This window comes from Phoxinus phoxinus (assembly GCF_949152265.1).
Source record: "Phoxinus phoxinus genome assembly, chromosome: 5".
NCBI lineage: Eukaryota > Metazoa > Chordata > Actinopteri > Cypriniformes > Leuciscidae > Phoxinus > Phoxinus phoxinus.
The window spans coordinates 26,643,964-26,660,883 of record NC_136880.1 but is presented as its reverse complement, the minus strand read 5'-3'; the positions used below and the strand labels follow the sequence as shown (position 1 = coordinate 26,660,883).

Here is a 16,920-nt window from a genome sequence, read left to right as displayed (position 1 = left end):
CCAGGAACAATATATGATCTTTTCCCCAAAACAGCAAAGAGGCTGTCATCAATCAAGTGTGATGGGTAGTTGACAGTTTCTGATGCAAATGGTGTGCCGCACTGTGCCAGAGCTCATCACACATTTGGATATCAATGTACAAATGTAATATTCAGTAACTGTGAGAAAATTAAGAATTTGTTGGACATATATTATACAAATATTAAATGTTTTAATTTTGCTTTTTAGTGCCTACAACTTAAATCACTAAAATGAGTTGGTCTACAGCAGTAACATAAACCATTTCTAATGCGAGAGATATAATCCAGCAAGTTGCTGCTGCTGATAACATCATTAATAATAACTGGGGAACAGGGGTGTGATAACGTCTCATTAATAAACTACCCTAAAATGAAAATTGTGTCATTTTTTACTCACCCCCATGTTGTTCCAAACCTCTACAGAACACAAAAAGGAAGATATTTAGAAGAATTAACCAAACTATTGACTTCTATTGTATGCAAGACTTTTCTCAGAATATTGCTTACATTTTCAGAAGAAAAAAAGTCATACAGGTTTGGAATAGTTCAATTACAATTTGGGATAGTAAAATTAGTTCAGTTTACTCACATGAGGGTGAGTAAATGATGACAGCATTTTCATTTTTGGCTGAACTATCCCTTTAAGTCACTTAAAGGATTTTTGACAAAAACTACCGTTCAAAAGTTTGGGGTCAGGAAGATTTTTTTGTTTTTTGAAACTGAAAGAAGTCTCATGCTCACCAAGGCATTAAATACTTTCTATTTTAATGTGTAATTTATTACTGTGATGGCAACACTGGCCTGTCAGCAGCCATTACTCCAGTCTTCAGTGTCACATGATCCTTCAGAAAATATACACTGTAAAAGTCTTTACTGTCTATTTTAAACGATTTAACAAACAAACAAAAACATTACTGACCCCAAATTTGAACATTATTGTATTTGTGCAGCTTTTTAAGCAGCATGTGTCAAATGGTTTTCATATTAATAGCTTTTAAATGACATAGCACACAAGATTTGTTATGATTAAAAACCAAATGGATCAGAGACTGATTTTTTTTTCACTTATTTAATCAAAAGCAAATTCAAAACCCACAAGTAAAAAAAGTAATACAGTTTGTTACCACTGAAAACACTTAATGTGGTATTTTAAAGAAACTGCTTCAAATGAAGCACACCTTAAAACAAGGACTCACTTTGATACATATACAGCAATGCACATTATTCAAAGGCAGTGCAGCTACTTTATTACTATGCACGTTATTTCATTTCTACAATTAAGTTTTGCACAACCTCTAGAAAATGCACAACCCCTACAGTCAATAACATACAACAACTCTAGTTTAGTATTAGAGATAAAGTTAATTTCCCTCAGTTACATACACGACATGCAAATACATGGAGTCAACACTGCTAGATTCTTTAATGACATTTCTGCACATTAATTGAAAAAATTCCACAAGAATGAATGAATCAGAGCTTTCATAAACATTTGAAATACCATAGATTGCATAGACTTTGCCCTTGACCATCTACCGTATATAGTTACAATCGTATTTGAAATCAAATAAGAGATTTCAAGCCACATTGGTACGCACATTTCAATTCTTCTGTTCTATCCGTCTCATCCGCAAGAAATAATAGTGAAGCGTTTGGACACGCAGGACATGTTATGCAACACGATACCCAGCAGAAAAATCAAAATAAACGCCACAAGTAGCACAGCGCAAACCCCAGTCCATGCTGTGGTTTTTACCTCCTCCTCCATCCCCTCCTCACTCGTGTCATCTCCCATCATGAGGCTCCGCCCATCAGAGACGTTTACTCCCTCAACGCTTTTAGGGCCAAACCGGCACGCCGGTTGTCCAGGCAGCAGTGCCCCGTCTGCGTCCATAGGGACGGGCAGTAGGTAGCAACCGTTGTTGGGTAAGTGTATAAAGATAGGGGTGTGTTCAGAGGAGTGAGAAAGACTGATAATGGAGAGTACTTCCGGGTCATCGGGAAGATGCGAGACCGAAAGGCCGCTGGGGATCTGTGTCACGCAACGACACCAAGGACAGCGGATCTCCCTTTGGCTGAGCCTCATCTGGCTCAGACACACGGAGCAGCAGGTATGTTGGCAGTGCAGGAGTTTGGGAAGGCGCCGTTGGCTGAAGTAGTTGAAACAGATTTGGCACTCAAGCCTGGAGCTCTGGGACAAGGTCTCCATTGACCCTAAAACGTGGATGTTAAACATAAAACAAATCTCCTTGGTTGCTTCAATGACAGTATCCTTGGCGATTTGTAATGCCAGTGCACTTCTCCGTCGTCCACTCGGTGTTGATCAGGCCGTCAGCGCTTTAATCCATGTCTGGCTCTGCCTGTGGAAGCGAGACAAGGACTTTGCGTCAAAACAGAATGTCAAGAATTTAATCCAAAGGAACACTTTTGGCACATACACAAGCAGGCAGAGGGGTTAATTTATTATGCGCTAGCTGTGAGCTGGATCTAAACTCTTGTCAGGCTTGACTTAGATGTAGATGTCCTGGATAAGTAAACAAATCAGCAGGGATTAGGACTGTCCACACTCCACAGTCACCCTGCGCTTAGACACGGATCGTGAAGAATGCGGAGGATAAATTGTGCATGTGAACTAAAAACAAAACAACTTAATTGGTTAATTATCTGTGATTACTTCTCTGATTATGTGAAATGACGTGATTGCTTCACGGAGTGATTCTTACCATGGGTTTAGTGCAGATCCAACCAGGGGTTTAAATCAGTCAATGAGCACAGCTGGAAATGAAGGCAGTCCAGAAGAATATCCTTCCCCATCTAATGATGAAATAACTCTGTAAAATAAAGCAAAAAAAAGAAAAAAAGAAAAAAAAAAAAGAATAGTTATAGTGGTGCAGTGATGACGTATTTTTGTAGGATGACTCGGTTAGCATTACCCTGGCTCCCTCAACAAAAACCAAATAGGATTTGTCCAGTGTCTTTTGGACTATTAACAAAAGCTTATGATTCTTAAGAGCTTGATTATAAACACAACGAGACTGTGAGCGTAACTAACTAGTGAGTAGGCTAGATGAGTTTATCTGTTCGGCTGATGTTTAATGTCCCTGACAAGTCTCCCATTTAGCCACTTGTTGACAACCGCCTTTTACACAACAAGTTAAAACTTGACTACACTCCAGGATCTGACAGACTGTGATTAGCTGTAGGCTGAAACCATAGACTGAATAAAACAGTCTGCATTTCATAAATAGCATAACATTTACTAACACAGACTATATTGTAAGTATTTGTTTTAATTGTTGACATGTCCTCAAAAATATGTGTAGGAAATAGGCCTGTATAAAACCAGGCACCTCAGCTCCACCCACATCCCGCTCTTTGCCCATTACCGGTTATCTGGGAGTGACACGCTGCCAAAATGGCGGCGGCCAGCTCCGCCCACTTTGGCCTTCAAAAATGCTCTTCAGAAACCTACGGGTGACGTCACACAGACACTACATCCATTGTTTTATACAGTCAATGGTATTGGCCTAAAAATATTCCATCATCCTTGTCCTTGCAGCACTCTATTTAGGGGTCTTACAATTCATCCATTCTTGAAGTAGGGAAGTGAGGTAATGTGTGCCACTTTTTAAGGTGTCCTCTAGACCAGGAGAATTTAGAGGTACATTTTAAATCAGACGAAAGCATCTAGAACATATATTCACACAGAATGCATTCACACAAAAGTTTAAATATATTTACATATATTTATTGGTTTTAGTTACTTATGTTTCCTGTTTAGTATTTTTGGCCATACATTTTCCATCTAAATAGATTTATATTTCATATTATATATACAAAAAAAAAAAAAATGCATTTGAATTTGCCATTTTGTAATATATTTTGGCATTGGAAGGTTAAAATTAAATATATGTATTCATAAATTTTACTTTTATTTATTTTACTTTGAAAAATATATTTTCTGTAATATGCACTGTTTACAACATATTTAGTATATTTAATATTTGAAATAGGCCAACATATTGCCAGAAATGGATATACTGAATGGATATGGATATATAGTTGGCTTTACAGCCACTACTCGATTGTATAGATGACCTGAAATCATGGCTCACTGCTAACTTTTTGAGTCTGAATGAAAGCAAGACGGAAATTATCGTGTTTGGCCCCAGTGATCGTAATACACATGTTTGTGACCTCCAAACGTTGTCACCTTACAGCACTACCTGTATTCGGAATCTGGGGGTCTGGATTGACAACAACATTACCCTTGAAAAGCAGATAAGTGCGGTGGTAAAGTCTTGCTTCTTTCACCTCCGTCTCTTAGCAAAGGTTAAACCATTTTTGTCTGGTAAGCACTTTGAGATAGCTTTGCATGCTTTTGTAACATCCAGATTGGACTATTGTAATTCTTTATATATTGGGATTTCTCAGAAACACATCACCCGTCTACAAATAGTCCAAAATGCAGCTGCAAGCCTTCTCAAAGGAAAACGAAAATTTGAACATATTACGCCAGTTCTGATTTCGCTTCATTGGCTACCGATTAAATTTCGAATTGATTTTAAAGTTTTGCTTTTTGTTTTTAAATCTATACAGAACTTAGCTCCACAGTACTTATCAGAATTGCTTCATCCAGAAATTAAGTCAAGATCACTAAGATCGGGGGACTCTAACTTACTTTCTGTCCCTAGGACCAGATTGAAAAATAGGGGTGATCGAGCTTTTGCAGCTTATGGGCCGAAGCTATGGAATAGCCTACCCCACGATATTAGATCTGCCCAAACTCTGACACTTTTTAAAATCTCTCTGAAAACGCACCTCTTTTCATTAGCTTTCAATATACAGTACCCTGACTTGAGCGACTATACTTCTCTTTGATGTGTATCTTTACTGGTCTTATTGTCTTCCCTTATTGGCCTTGGTAAGCACTTTGGTCAACGCCAGTTGTTTTAAATGTGCTATACAAATAAAATTGTATTGTATTGTATTGTATATATTATTGCTGTATGATTTTTTAAATACGTTTGGCATAAATTTAATTTTATCTGACATTTTTTACGTGCATCTCTCAACCACAGGCAGCTGTGTAATAGGAGTAATTTCTAAATGCATAATCATGTCACGTACAGTAAGGGGGTTTCAGACCTTACCCACTGACACATCTAGTACTCCTCCTCCCTTGACTGCTAATCTGTGTCTTTTGTGCTCTTTTGTTCTGCTTTTTCTCTATGCTTTATACCCCTCTTACACTGGTATTTCTTTTATTTAATGTTTTATATTTGTGATAATATCATGGAATTTAAAATGTCTTTATGTTTGGAAGGATACTGTATAAATAAAATGCAATATTATTATGTGTTCTGTTATCAATATAACCCTGTAATCAGGGTTGTTTCATTGCCATAAAATGTTGTTCAACCCAATGGGCAGCATAATCCACTTAGAGCAAGTGTTTATGTGCACACATAATGAGAGTACAAATTTTCACTGGATGAAAAAATTCCTCTTACAAGCCACAGCAAAATGTGACCTAGTTTTGTTGAGCCCACAGGCAAAATTTCTGAAACCTGCATGACACATGACTATTAGCATGCATGAAGCTGACCAGTGAATGAGAGTTCAAAACCCCTCCGGCACTCATGCATCCTTCTGACCTTAACCAATTCTTAGCTTAAAAATGTTTCCTAACCTCATCTAAAATTGATTCGAGGGCATTTGTTTCCTTCAGGTACTGTACAGCTAATATGCATTTTAATTGCTTGGCTCAATGCTTGTCACTAAGGGAGGATTATTCAAGGGAATATTCAAGTGTGCCGGTGCTACAAATGTCAATCACCTGAGAAATGAACGAACACTTATCAAGTGACCAAGTTAAAGTGAAATGAATTGTGTCCACATTCTCAGCACTTCACTCCAGACTTCCTTTTGTTACACTTACAGCAATAACATAATGATGTGGCCATGGCATACAAAACAAATCAGTTATCGCAGTATGCTCTTCTCTTTCAAGTTCAAAGGTTTACACCATGCAAGTAATTGCTCATATAAGTATAATTTCACTCCATCCCTTGAGGGGAAAAATAATTAATAATGCAATTAAGCCTGCTATTGTGGTATAAATGGACGGACGCCCCTGAGGGCTTATCCATTATTAGGCGCACATTATCTTGTGATGGAGAAGTGGACATATTTCCTTTCTCTTTGGGATTTCCAGTCAAAACACATTATAGCAATCTCATAGACATTTAGGGACTTACACACACAAATACTTTTAACTTACTAATAAATCTAAGGGGCTTAAAGACGTTTTTTTGCTAAATGAGAGCAGTTTAACGTTTGAAGTCATGATTATTTCATGCTCATCAAACTAGTATCATTACAAAATCAGAAAATCAAAAAAATGTGCATTGCAAATTAAACAAATGTGGACGCTACAAATGCATCTCGCTGTGATGGAGAATTTAAGTGCTCCATAGTAATTCAGTTACCATGAAAACCACTCCAGCTCAATTTCACATAGCATAATTTCCTTCAGCACTTCTGGTATGGCACACAAGGGAGAAAATGTGCCAATCTATTAAACGTCCTGTGGGCAAATTTACCAAATCAAATGAAATACTTGTGAAGGTGTAACCTTGAGAACATTTCCTCAGAGTTCTCACTTTTGTATTCGCATTAATCTCTGATTGTATGCTGAGCAAGCTTGCTTTCACCTGCCATATTTTCCTAGCTAGACTAGAAATATTAGTGTTTTTTTTTTTTTTTTTACTTTAAAACAAAAGGAGGATCAAGTGCATTACGAAATACAATGGAATTTCACTAGATGCACCAGAAGTGATATTATCAAATGTGAAACTGCTTTTCTGATTTCAGCTTTAAGAAACGTGAACCCCATGGTGGAAGCTTCGCTGAGTGTCTCTCGAAAACTAAGACAATGAAACAAGCAAATAACAAACTGTCAGCTGCACGCTACAAGCGAAGCATCAGCCTGATGGATGCAGCTGAATCAGGGGATTTGTCAGAAAGGGGGAAAAGAAAAAAATGAAAAACGTCACTTAAAAACGGAGACCGTGTGGCATTCTCAAGGACAATGCGCTGACTTGAGCAGGCGGGGAGGGGAGCCATTCATGCATGCTCTTGGCCTTAACTTTTTGATGCCTTTTATTTTCAGGCAACATGGGACATCTGTGGGATATTGGTATTACAACTTTGCACCTCCACCAACATTAACCTGTGTAAACAATGCAGAAATGTGAAACATCCCAAGGCGATCCGTAATTTATGCAGCAAAGTCACACAGATTTTCACACACTGGACTTCAACTCATCAGGGTGTGTTTGCGACAAGAATAAGATAAGCATTTAACTTTGCACTGAAATGCTGTCTGAACGGGTGTCAAATTAACAGAACCCTTACAGAGATTAAAGTACAACGCCGATCATCTAACACGTGTTAATAAGAAACCAAACGTATAGAGAAAAGGCCATTCGAATACTGAGTGGATCAAGCAGTGTCTGATAGCAATGTACTGAGATGAGATAATGTAAGATAATATCAGTGGAATCTACTAATCCAGTCCCAAGGACACGGTAAAGTCAACCAGCATCTGATATCAACATCTTTTGAAGTTAAATTACATAAAAACAGATTATATGAGCCAAAGGTTGGGTTTTATAGGGATAGCCTAAATATTTTAACATGTTCAGGCATTATCAGGGCATGCCTGTTTTCAAAGACAGACATATTTACTGTAGACTAGTTGTCATTGGCTGTCTCTCAAGCCCTATTAAGGCGTTTACATAACATTTCTGGGCAGCATATGCTTTTAAGGGCCTGTGCTACCCAGAAAGGGTGCCTTGGTAGGAAGCTCACTTTGTTTTGACACGCAGCCATTGTTGCGTGCCTCTAAACAATCAAAACAAGACTTAAACCGGAACAGAGACAGAAAGCTGCCCGAGATTATTCTGCTGCCACGTAAAAGAGAAAGTAAGTTACCTACCGTACTACACCGATGCATAATACAACAAAATACAAATCTTGCACCTTTTACAGAGGATGAACTTGCTTTTAACTGACTTACGTGTGCTCTAATGAAGTAACCTTGAGCGAAGTTTATAACACCGCAGATTAAAAAAAAACGTAATACAGCAAATATACATCAATGCAAGTGAACACATACTGATCGAACATGTTTTGTAAACTCTGTTTAAGAGTTTTAAAAAATCTCAGCACTAAATTTGATGCGAATGCACACATCGGAAAGCCAAGTCGTTTACGTCTGTATCTTTGAAAGGAGGAATGATAAACTCACCTTCTATTTGGAGATCTTCTTTCATCTATTCTGTGCAAACGGTGAACATCGCATGCAGAGCAGACAGTCTCATCTATCATACTTCACTCTGCCTTCGATCTTCAAAGGCTGTACTGTAAACGCTCACTGCTACTCCCACAGCGCAGCCAATAGCGAGCGACATCTGCGAAGAGAACAGCCAATAAGGAAGCCCGCTAACAAGATTGCCAGCGTTTGTCAGGTCTGAACAGGTCTGATCATTTTAGTCGTTTAAAGCGGATTATATTTGTCACAAAACAAATACGTACTTGCGTTGCACGATAAGTAAAACAAATCTTCTAAATCATATAATCCTTAATTTAAGTAAACATTAAACAGAAATATTAACGATATAAACAGTTTCCGTGTTTTTTATGTCTTTATGAGCACTTTATGGATTTATAAAGTGGGATTTATAGCACTGATATAAATCTTGAAAGGACTAAACTACTGAACCAGCTAGTGAAGATACTAACAATGCTGTTAGTGAAGAAAACACTTATTGCATGACAATTGTTTATCCATCCGTTCCATACCACTCTGGGTAACATAAGATTAAATTGAGGAACTGCCATCAAAACGGACTATTCAAATGTGAAAGCTGTCATTATAACGTATCGCTTGCAACACTGAAATAAAAAAATCTAATTTAGAATGAGGATGTGTGCCATTGGGCTAATGTATGTCTACTTCTGTTTTTTTTTTTTTTTTTTTTTTGTAATTAGCGTTGTCAAATACTTTTTTTATAGAATTATGGTCAGTTAAATTGAAGGCAGCCATCATATAGGAAAACCTTTTTTTGTGTGTGTGGGGGGTGGGGTTTGACTCATTTTACCATCCTTTTTAAAGGTCCACTTTACTAATCAGTGTTCTACAGAAATGCATTAGTGAGGAAACTTGAAAAGTGAGGATATTCTGGATCTCAAGCCCATGTGCAAACAGACAAAAATGTTAGAGATGATAACCATGAGACACAGGTCAAGTGCAATGCCTTTAATGACACAATAACACTGTACAGACAAATGGAGTTTTCTGCAAGTCAACATTACACCGATGTATAAAAATGTCACAGTAATAAAAACAAAAAGACACATCTGGACTAAGAGTGGCCAAAGTGTCCACTTTATTTCATCCTTTTCCCCCCCTTGCGTCACCCCTTAAACCAGCTGCATCTCCAGTGTCAACATTTTTTGAGAAGGTCTCAGTGGGCCAGTCCTTGACCATGCAAAAATTCAGAGCCCTTACACACCAGACACGATCTACACCTCCCAGACTGAGGCACATGTGAAGAGGCCTTGTAGGCATGGGTCAAGGCCTGGTCCAGTGAGAGCAGTCTCAACATAATATTAAGATGAATGCATTGCACCCAAAATAGAAAGTTAACTTGAGCAATGGAAATGCAGCAAGGTGTACATCACTGTCATACTTTTTAGTTACATACAGTCAAGAACAGTGTCCATGTGTACATTCATAGTGAAGTGCATTTTATACAAGTTTCGGGTAATACATTAAGTATTACAGCAGTGCATAATGGTTTAGTATCGTGTGCCCCTTTTCTTCATAGCACCTGATGGGACAAAGATTTTGCACAAATAAAAAATAAGATTCAGAAGCAAATTAACTTGATTAAAACCCCAAACTCACCTCTGCCCCTCTGGCAGTAGGTAAATTCAGTCTCATCATAGTCATCATATTCACTTCTTGGCCTTTGCTGATGGATTGTTTTACAAGTCGGCCTTCTCAATGGTGCTCTCCCTTTAGAAGTCAAAAAGAACAGTTTAAAAGACCAAGCATTGAATAACTTCAGACATCTAGGTATGCATTGTCTCAACATTTAACATGTATATAATAAACATCCTACCTTGATCTTGAGGTACACTAACTTGCCTCCGAGACCTTGGTTTGGCGCCACAACTTGCCCAATTCTCTTGGTCAGACACAACACCCTCTCTCCACTGTCGTTCTAAAAATATTTTTTGCATGAGTTGGCCCTTGTGACAGCATTAGAATTAAAAAAAATTATCTAAAAACAACAACTTACCAATACAAGGCCTGCACAAGGAACCCTTTTGAATTCTCTTATCGGCTTTAGCCAGAGCACCATACTCCTCACAGCATTCTCCTTTGGGATGCACCCGAGCCTGCTCAAATAGATCACAGCTCTCTTGGCCTTCACACAGCAGCTTCCGGTGTCTGTGTTTGGCACTGTGATGTCCACAAGAAGGTAACGCGTGCCTACTGCAACACTTCCTCTTGGAAACTCTTGGAGACTCGCAGTTACTACGCGCCTCTCCTTCGATGTCATACTCGCAATCTTGATCAGACACCTCGTTCCTCTCAGGATGGCTGTGTTCAGCCATCTTACACATTCCTACTTCATCCTGCAAGCTTGACCCACAGCACGCACATGTTTTCTGGCAGACCAAGCAAGTTTTTTCCATACTCAAGAGCTCTTTTCGGGAACGAACGGGCACATCACTTTCAGCCAGCCTGCCACCACCCACATACACGTGCCCTGGAACAAGATCAAGATCCTCCACATCAGTGGAGAACATTTCATCTCTGGAGGAGAGCTCATCTATGGATGGACTCAAGACACTCTGGCGCTCTTGGGTCACCTGAGGGTAGTAGCTGTAGGAATATGCGCTGCCAATTGAGGAGAGATAGTTTTGTGGAGGCAACAGAGCAGATGGAGAATCAAAGTAAACAAGTGGGTCAATCTCTCGTTCAAGACTGAGGCCAGTTGTCGTCTTATTGCAGGGCAGGCGAAGGATTTGATACGGCAGGTCAAAGTCTTCTGAGAACTTTATAAGAGGTTCCATTACTGCTGCAGCAGCATCAGTTAAACTATTCTGCAACTGCTCATCATCTGGTTCCTCGAAATCATGGCTCTCTGTTGGATCTGCAGTGCTTCTGACACCACTACAAAACATATTGCCAGTTGCACTGGTCACAGACTTCCCATTTTGGCAGCATATTTCATCAGCAACACTCTGCTGGTCATCTTCCTCATTGGCATCCTCTTCCTCATGGACAGAGGAACTGTCAAGGGGCAGCACATCTGATAACACGCATTCATCCAGTACACCCTGGCTAGACTCTGCATCATACGCGGAGTCGCTGTAGGTTGTGGGCCTTGTGACCTGACTGACCTGCTCTTCCTTGTCTTCCTGAGAGGCAAGCTCTAATTTAGAGTCCTCGTTTAAACAGGCCAGCTTCTCTCCCTGCACCACATCAGGGGTAGAGGAAACAGTGTTTAGCCCCTTGTCACCACCTTGTTCACAGGCCTTAAGACTCTCAATTTTGTCTATCAGTTTGTTGACTGAATCACTAGGATCTGTTTGGACCTCAGAACAGGCAGTCTCCCTATGCATCCCAGCGTGTTGAACATGGTGGCGGACGCGTAAGTCGTAGGATGCAACGGAGGGATAATGGGGGTTGATTCTTCTGTAATCGATTGGCTGCATGGGTGCATGTGGAACCACATACCCAGGATACTGCATATACTGATAAGGGGCCATGTAGGGACGGCCATAGTGCAAAGCTAGAACAAAACAAAAACAGTAGAGTCAGAGAAAAAAAAATAGAGGAAATCTACAATAAGCAAAGCCTAAAAAAAAAAAAAAAATAATAATAATAAAAAAAAAAACTTACCTGGCCCTGGAAAGCCATAGTGGCCATACGGATTCATGGGCCATTGATACATGAAATATGGCTGAGTTGGAGGCTGAACATAGAAAAAAGGTCTGGTGTGGTTTACTGGATGGTGAGGTTGCCCAACTCCCATGGATTGTGAAGTGTTGTTTATGCCTAAAAAAGAAAGAAACAAAACTCCAAAAATACCCTTTCTAGATATAAAATATACAGATAATTAAATTGCAGTGTTCCTGTATATGTCATATGGTAGAGTAGAGCATGGAGTTGGCAATGCTCCAAGGTCATGGCTCGTAGGTTTGAGTTCCAGGAATTGCATGAACGGATTCAACATACAATTATAATGATAATATCATTATCTGGTTTTATCCTGACCATCTTAAAAGTGCACACAAAAGTAGGCTAGTACCCAAAGGGTTTACCAGGTCACCACACACACGCCGAACTTAAAAGTTGTTTCTTTGATAAAAGAGAAATAGGCTATAGGAATGTTACCTTCCATTTCTTTTGAGGAAACGAAGAAAGACAGCACAGGATACAAAACACCGCAATACTGTAAAAGACGCGCAAGACTCAGAACATGCATTCAACTAAAAACAAGGGATTATCTTAAAATAGACAGGCATGTAGCCTACCGTTCAAAATTAGAATGCTTTCATAATACGACAACAAATAAGACCAACCTTAGATGTGACTGTGATGAAGTGGACTTAAATGTGTATACAGCGAGAGCGACTAACTCTGTCGTTAAAGCTTGCACTCCCGATTTATGCATTTTATGAGATCCACATAAATGCAATCAAATGGCAGCCAGCAGGTGTTCCCAATTTGTAATTTTAAGCAAAGCACTCACGTCAGTTTTCATTCATAAGCAGATTAAGCTATAACTCTGCATAGCATATAAAGTAACTATTACAATGTTGCTCAATTTGTACGTGTCATTTTGTTACAATTAAATTTCACACGACTTATTTTCTGTTGACACTTCTTTTTACATTTCGGTAACTCTTCCTGTCAGTCATTCATCCTTCTTTTGTTATCTAATATCTACCCATTTATAAGAATTGTCTTGTTGATGAAATGCAGTTTGTGCGGCTAACAGTCACAGCGCCTCTATGCGGGTAAAGTTATTTGTGACGTGTTTCAATTTTACAGATGAGTGAATGAGAGAGCTGCCTGCTGCACTGTCAATAAGCGGTGAGTATGTTAATATTTATCAACAGTTCATAAAATACTTCAGATAGTTGACTTGACTGTACAGTATTAACAAAGACACATCTAGACGTTTCTCTGTAATGTCGCTGACGAGTTTTTGGCGATATTTCCTAAGCGTTAGCCTGCTAGCGTACTGCTATTCAGTGGTAGCAGACGCGTTAAACAAAATGTATTTGTTTTATTTGAGTATATAAATACGTCTCTCATTAAAGGTTAAACGAATAACAACTAAGACCGTAAAACATCAGTTTCCAGAAATGTATATTTTGATTGTGAAGAATGGTGTAGCTAACTAGCTCCGAGTGAGTTGTTATGGTTTCACTTTCCATTCACTAGACAGTTAGCGTATTAGCTAACATGAATGAGGTGTAAAAACATCCATACAGGTTATTCAAATGCTGTGACAGTCATCCATATCTATAAATTATTAGCATTAACGGTAAATAAACGAGAAAATGACTTCGTATGTTTGACAAGTGAATCGCCAGACGTGTTGTTAACTATTGTTTATGCTTCAGAGTTCAGACATATTAAATCAGTAAGCTACCTTGTCTAATGTCACTAAACGTGAACTGTAAAGCCAACTATAATTGATTTACTTTGTTTCCTAATGCTTTGCCATGAGAAACGATGGTCACAAGTTATTCAGGCCTTGTGTGTTTTAAAGCTTTGTTGACTTTCACTTTCAGCTATGGCGTCTCTCAGTGATCAGCTGGAGGAGGTGAGGGTGAATGCGGAAGGCAGCTTATCTTCTCCAGGCTCTGCCCAGGAGATGAGGGCAGGGGTGACAGCCATGGCCAACATCCCTCTCCCACCCTCCAGCAAATATCGCTACATAGCTGCTGATAGCATGCTGACGGAGAACAGTAGTGGAAATAACAGGAATGAGGTGAGAGCTGGTGTAATGATTAATTTTCTTCTGCAATCCAAAGTGTGTATGATTAGCAGGAAGCAAACGTTTAAGGTTTTATGAACCAACCTCTTGCATGTAGTGATTGTAAACATGGCTGTAACCATGTCTTCATGGGGGGTGGGGGACTCCGTTTATGCTTTGTCTCCTCACATTCATTCATGAATTACATTAATCGCTTAAATGATACAATTTTACCCAACATTTGTTAGAGTTTTACCTCAGATTTTGCATGCATTCATTTTCTCTGTGGCATTCACGGTGTGTTCAGAGAAATGTCCACTCATAAGATGAGCAATGTGAGGGATTTTTTTGACAGCCTATACAACACTTTTCAGTTTTCTTATATGTCATGTCAAACTAGTAATAACTATTAAGTTTGCTTTTAGGCTTTTTATACTACCGGTTATGAGAGACAGCATGGTATGAAATGTGTTTGACTAGTTGGTTGCAAAATTGTTGTTTAAACGTTAATAAAAGTAGTTGTTGCACATATATGCAACACAGGTCATACGCTTCCATTTAAGGATAAAGAATATACCCAGAATCAACATTACATTAATGAAAAATTCAGCTTTTTTGTCATCCAACAACATTCTGAATACAACATAGTTTGTAGAAATAGTAGGCAGTGACTGAACCTTTGTTTTCAACCACTGTTAAAACTCAAGTGTCATGTTTGGGTTCTGTGAACTGTGAAGCCTGCCGCCTTTTATTTGATTGGCCATCTCAGTTATTTTTACATTGACAAGCGATGTAAGACTGCTTAGGCATACCTGCCTAAACATAGATCTTTTAAAACTTTTTGCCAATGCAGCAGAATATATATTGTTTTGTTGGGACAATTTGGCCATATCTAATTATTGGGGGTAAATAATCCCCCTATCAGCTGGGATAGAGTGTACACAGATAATGTAAATCTGCATATGAGGCTTTCATGACGACATTAATTCATCTATATGATAAAAATAGTAAATTAACCAAAGCAAAAGCTCTTACCAAGAAAAATACTGTTAACAATCCATGGATGACAAATGGACTGAAAAATGCCTGCAAGAAAAAAATTGTTTCTAAGATCAAGAACTAAAGAAGCTGAAGTTAGGTATAAAAATATAAAAACAAATTAGTTGGAATCATAAGAAGGCAAAAAAAAGGATTACTACACTAAATTGTTAGACAAAAATAAAAATAGTACGAAAGACACATGGAGCATTATAAATTATGTTATGCAAAAAGGCAAGGTAAAAACAACATTTCCAAATAAGTTTACAAAGAATAATGTTGACATTTGTAATAAAACTGAAATTGTAAATAAATTCAATAATGACTTTGTAAATATTAGCCCTACTTTGTCACAACAAATTCTAGATGGAAACACCAATGGTGAAACAGTACCAGATAATGTTGGCAGTATTTTTCTTGAAAGTGTACAAGCGAGTGACATATTGGCAATTGTCCAGAAGTGTGCCAATAAAAAATCAAATTTATACTGATATGAATATGGTATTGATACAGCAAATTATAGATTTTACCTATATCTGTAATTTATCATTTACTTCAGGGATATTTCCAGACTGCATGAAAATAGCCAAAGTAATTCCACCGTTTTAAAAAGGAAATTAATCTGAATTTTCTAATTATAGACCAATATCATTACTTCCACAGTTATCTAAAATTCTGGAGAAATTATTTGCGATTAAACTGAATACATTTCTAAATTAATTTAAGGATTTAAATTAATTATGGAACTAACTGAAGAAATCACCAATGCTATAGACAAAAAGCACTATTTAGTAAGCATCTTTGTGGATCTTCAAAAAACGTTTAAAACGCTGGTCCACAAGATATTGTTGCATAAATTATATAAATATGGTATCAGGCACACCAATGGGTTACCAGCTATTTAAAAAACAGAAGTCAGTTTCTTGAAATCGACAACATAAAGTCTAAAAATTGTAACATAACTTGTGGGTACCACAAGGATCGGTCCTAGGACCTATACTTTTTCTTCTATATGTAAATTACATTGTGTCTGTGTCTCAGTTACTTAGGTGCATTCTGTTGTTTGCGGATGACACCACTTTATTCTATTCAGGGAAAAATATAAGATTTTCATACAAATCGTAGAGAATTAATTTCAGAAAATTATGAAGTGGTTCAATGGCAATAGATTATCCCTAAATATCAGCAAAACTAAATGTATGATATTTTGTAGTAAAAAGAAATATGTCAAAACATCATTGTTTATTAATGGATTAGAAATTGAAAGGGCACATGAGATTACGTTTCTAGGTATTATGATTGACGAACATTTGACATGAAAATCACATATTGATAATATCAAATTAAAGGTATCCCAAATAATAGGTGTGCTGCATGGGTGCATGCAGCACACCTATTGCTGCAAGTTAAAGATTCTCTAAATAAGAATGCATTGTTTTTGTTGTATAACTCATTGATTGTTCCATATCTGACCTATTGCATTGAAGTGTGGGGAAGTGCCTGCAAAACATACATTAATCCAATTTTACTTTTACAGAAAAGAGCGATTAGAGTTACCAGTGGAAATGGATACAGAGATCCAACTAATCCATTATTCATACAACTAAAAACTCTGAAATTTAATGAATTAGGCTAGTAGAGTATAACCTTCTAAAAACCATGTATAAAGCTCATCTGGAAAGTTTACCAAACATTTTGCTAAACAGATTCACCAAGAGGAAAAGTAGATATGAACTATAAGGTACTGAGGTTTTTACAAAACCCAGGTTCCAATTGGCTGTAAAGGA

The 16,920-nt window shown here is 38.0% G+C and overlaps 3 protein-coding genes across 11 annotated transcripts in view; 1 reads left to right on the top strand and 2 right to left on the bottom strand.

Moving 5' to 3' along the window:
• Positions 1-1,088: 1,088 nt before the first annotated feature.
• Positions 1,089-8,461, bottom strand: rnf152 (ring finger protein 152). Its single transcript, XM_079612473.1, has 3 exons — positions 8,335-8,461; positions 2,744-2,851; positions 1,089-2,380 (listed from the first exon to the last, which is right to left on the bottom strand). The coding sequence occupies exon 3, from the start codon at positions 2,254-2,256 to the stop codon at positions 1,645-1,647; it is 612 nt and encodes a 203-aa protein (XP_079468599.1). The 5' UTR covers positions 2,257-2,380; positions 2,744-2,851; positions 8,335-8,461; the 3' UTR covers positions 1,089-1,644.
• rnf31 (ring finger protein 31) overlaps positions 7,882-16,920 on the top strand; it is a 24,278-nt gene continuing 15,239 nt past the window's right edge. The window contains exons 1-3 of one of the 5 annotated variants that reach the window (XM_079612459.1): positions 7,882-8,009; positions 13,162-13,203; positions 13,911-14,110. In XM_079612459.1, coding sequence (XP_079468585.1) covers positions 13,170-13,203; positions 13,911-14,110 — 234 coding nt within the window. In that variant the 5' untranslated portion in view covers positions 7,882-8,009; positions 13,162-13,169. Of the gene's footprint in view, positions 8,010-12,825; positions 13,008-13,088; positions 13,204-13,910; positions 14,111-16,920 lie in introns of those variants that run through there. The other 4 variants (XM_079612462.1, XM_079612460.1, XM_079612461.1 and 1 more) reach the window with 4 other exon arrangements.
• buc (bucky ball) lies at positions 9,331-13,192 on the bottom strand. 5 transcript variants are annotated; one of them, XM_079612467.1, is made up of 8 exons: positions 12,690-12,811; positions 12,502-12,559; positions 12,007-12,162; positions 11,700-11,896; positions 10,394-11,576; positions 10,214-10,315; positions 9,997-10,107; positions 9,331-9,919 (listed from the first exon to the last, which is right to left on the bottom strand). In XM_079612467.1, the coding sequence occupies exons 2-8, from the start codon at positions 12,506-12,508 to the stop codon at positions 9,888-9,890; spliced, it is 1,788 nt and encodes a 595-aa protein (XP_079468593.1). In that variant the 5' UTR covers positions 12,509-12,559; positions 12,690-12,811; the 3' UTR covers positions 9,331-9,887. The 5 variants fall into 5 exon arrangements, with proteins under 5 accessions (XP_079468593.1, XP_079468594.1, XP_079468591.1 ...); XM_079612468.1 differs by having other exon boundaries at positions 12,642-12,692; XM_079612465.1 differs by having other exon boundaries at positions 10,394-11,896; positions 12,690-13,192.